Below are 1196 nucleotides of genomic sequence, written 5' to 3'. Positions count from 1 at the left end.
GACTAGGATAGTATCAATTTTGGAGTGGAATTCGGTGACAGTTGGTGACAATATTAAAAATAAAATAAAAATAAGAATCAATATTTATTATTGGTTTTGAGATTTTTTTTTATATCAATTTGAGACCTTATCCAATTAGGGTTCTAGTTTACAAACTACAAACAAGGATTTATCGATCTCAGGGTCGTCTTTTCCCAGCAAGTAATAAAAGGCGCGGCAGGGTAGGGGTCAGAGATCAACCATATGGAGAAGGAGAAGAAGAAAGTGGTAAGGGATCACTACAGGGTTCTTGGTCTACCGTCGGGTAAGGAAGGCACCAAGCTTAACGAGATAACGATTAAGAAGGCGTATAAGGCAAAGGCTTTGCAGTTGCATCCGGACAAGAGGCCAAACGATCCCAATGCCAAGGACAAGTTTCAGAGGCTCCAGTCTTCCTATGCGATACTCATTGATCCAAAATCTCGGAAAGAGTTCGACGCTTCTCTTTTAAGACTCGATAGCAAGCCCTCATCTGAACCAAAGAAGAAAACCTCTGATGAACCAGAAGGGGAAGAGACTTTTTCTGAATGGTATGAGAGACAGAGCCATCATGACGATTTGTTTCTTTTATTAAACTACATCTTTATTATTGGCCCAATGATTTTTCCGGTTGGGAGAATACGCGCTGGCGTTCTCATCAGGTTGGCGTGTTTATTTGTTACTATGCAAGAACTAGATCGTCGTCAACAAGTGGATAATGTCTGGATGATGGTGGTTCGTGGCGTGGTTCGTGCATACAATTGTTTCAAACGCAATCGTCCTAGTCCTACTCAGGCCACCAATCAAGGATCAGAATCACATGGAGACGATCATGAAGATCTTGAGGTTAGCCTCGTCTGTTATATCTTTCTTTAACTATTCTATCTTTAACTAGTTAATATCTCGCTTTTTCCATCTATCAGTTCAAGCTTTAATTTTGTTTTTTTGTTTTGTCGTAGGACTGGGTGATGGTTTAGCACCAGTTCGATATACAGATGATGACTACAGTTTTGTAGGTTTGCTTGCTCTCTATGTACTCCCTGACTGTTGGATCTGACAGCAGATTTCCTGCGGATACGAATTGCTAATGAACTTCTACAATTTTCTACCGTTCATCCTTTCATTGCGCATGCACGTTTATGTTTTTTTAATGAAAAAACGAACTTAATTAGATAGAG

General features: G+C 39.9%; 1 protein-coding gene across 1 annotated transcript; it reads left to right on the top strand.

The window, feature by feature from the left end:
- The first annotated feature begins 243 nt into the window (after positions 1–243).
- LOC126785813 (uncharacterized J domain-containing protein C17A3.05c-like) lies at positions 244–995 on the top strand. The gene is made up of 2 exons (XM_050511464.1): positions 244–864; positions 978–995. Exons 1-2 carry the CDS (start codon positions 244–246, stop codon positions 993–995), a joined length of 639 nt encoding a protein of 212 aa, XP_050367421.1.
- The last annotated feature ends 201 nt before the right edge of the window (positions 996–1196 follow it).

This window comes from Argentina anserina, chromosome 3, assembly GCF_933775445.1.
Source record: "Argentina anserina chromosome 3, drPotAnse1.1, whole genome shotgun sequence".
NCBI lineage: Eukaryota > Viridiplantae > Streptophyta > Magnoliopsida > Rosales > Rosaceae > Argentina > Argentina anserina.
The sequence above is the reverse complement of the archived record's forward strand: the minus strand, read 5'-3'. Positions and strand labels throughout refer to the sequence as shown.

Excerpts from the sequence above, each read along its gene's own strand:
- LOC126785813 (XM_050511464.1), top strand. The coding sequence starts at position 244 with ATGGAGAAGGAGAAGAAGAAAGTGGTAAGGGATCACTACAGGGTTCTT.